The sequence below is a fragment of the Sinocyclocheilus rhinocerous genome, unplaced genomic scaffold (assembly GCF_001515625.1).
Source record: "Sinocyclocheilus rhinocerous isolate Xijiao unplaced genomic scaffold, SAMN03320098_v1.1 C34989381, whole genome shotgun sequence".
Taxonomy (NCBI): Eukaryota; Metazoa; Chordata; class Actinopteri; order Cypriniformes; family Cyprinidae; genus Sinocyclocheilus; species Sinocyclocheilus rhinocerous.
Window position 1 is genome coordinate 1 of NW_015735088.1, and position 350 is coordinate 350.

A 350-nucleotide genomic window follows, 5' to 3' on the forward strand; every position below is an offset into this window, starting at 1 on the left:
ACAGACAGCTGCTCATGGTAGGCTTTCTCTGCAGAGATCACTGGGGCGTAGGTGGCCAGTGGGAAGTGGATACGTGGATAGGGGACCAAGTTGGTTTGGAACTCGGTCAGATCTACATTCAGGGCTCCATCGAAACGCAGGGATGCAGTGATGGAGGAAACGATCTGCCCGATCAGCCTGTTGAGGTTCGTGTAGGTGGGACGCTCGATGTCGAGGTTTCTACGGCAGATATCGTAGATGGCCTCATTGTCTACCATGAAGGCACAGTCGGAGTGCTCGAGAGTGGTGTGGGTGGTAAGAATGGAGTTGTAGGGCTCCACCACTGCAGTGGACACTTGAGGAGCTGGATA

The 350-nt window shown here is 54.3% G+C and overlaps 1 protein-coding gene across 1 annotated transcript; it reads right to left on the minus strand.

Annotated features, from left to right (window-relative positions):
- Nucleotides 1–6: 6 nt before the first annotated feature.
- On the minus strand, nucleotides 7–347 carry LOC107734685 (tubulin alpha-8 chain-like; the record flags this gene model as incomplete). The annotated part of the gene is made up of 1 exon (XM_016546647.1): nucleotides 7–347. A coding segment is annotated over one exon (341 nt), but the record flags the coding sequence as incomplete, so codon positions are not given.
- Between the last annotated feature and the right edge of the window lie 3 nt (nucleotides 348–350).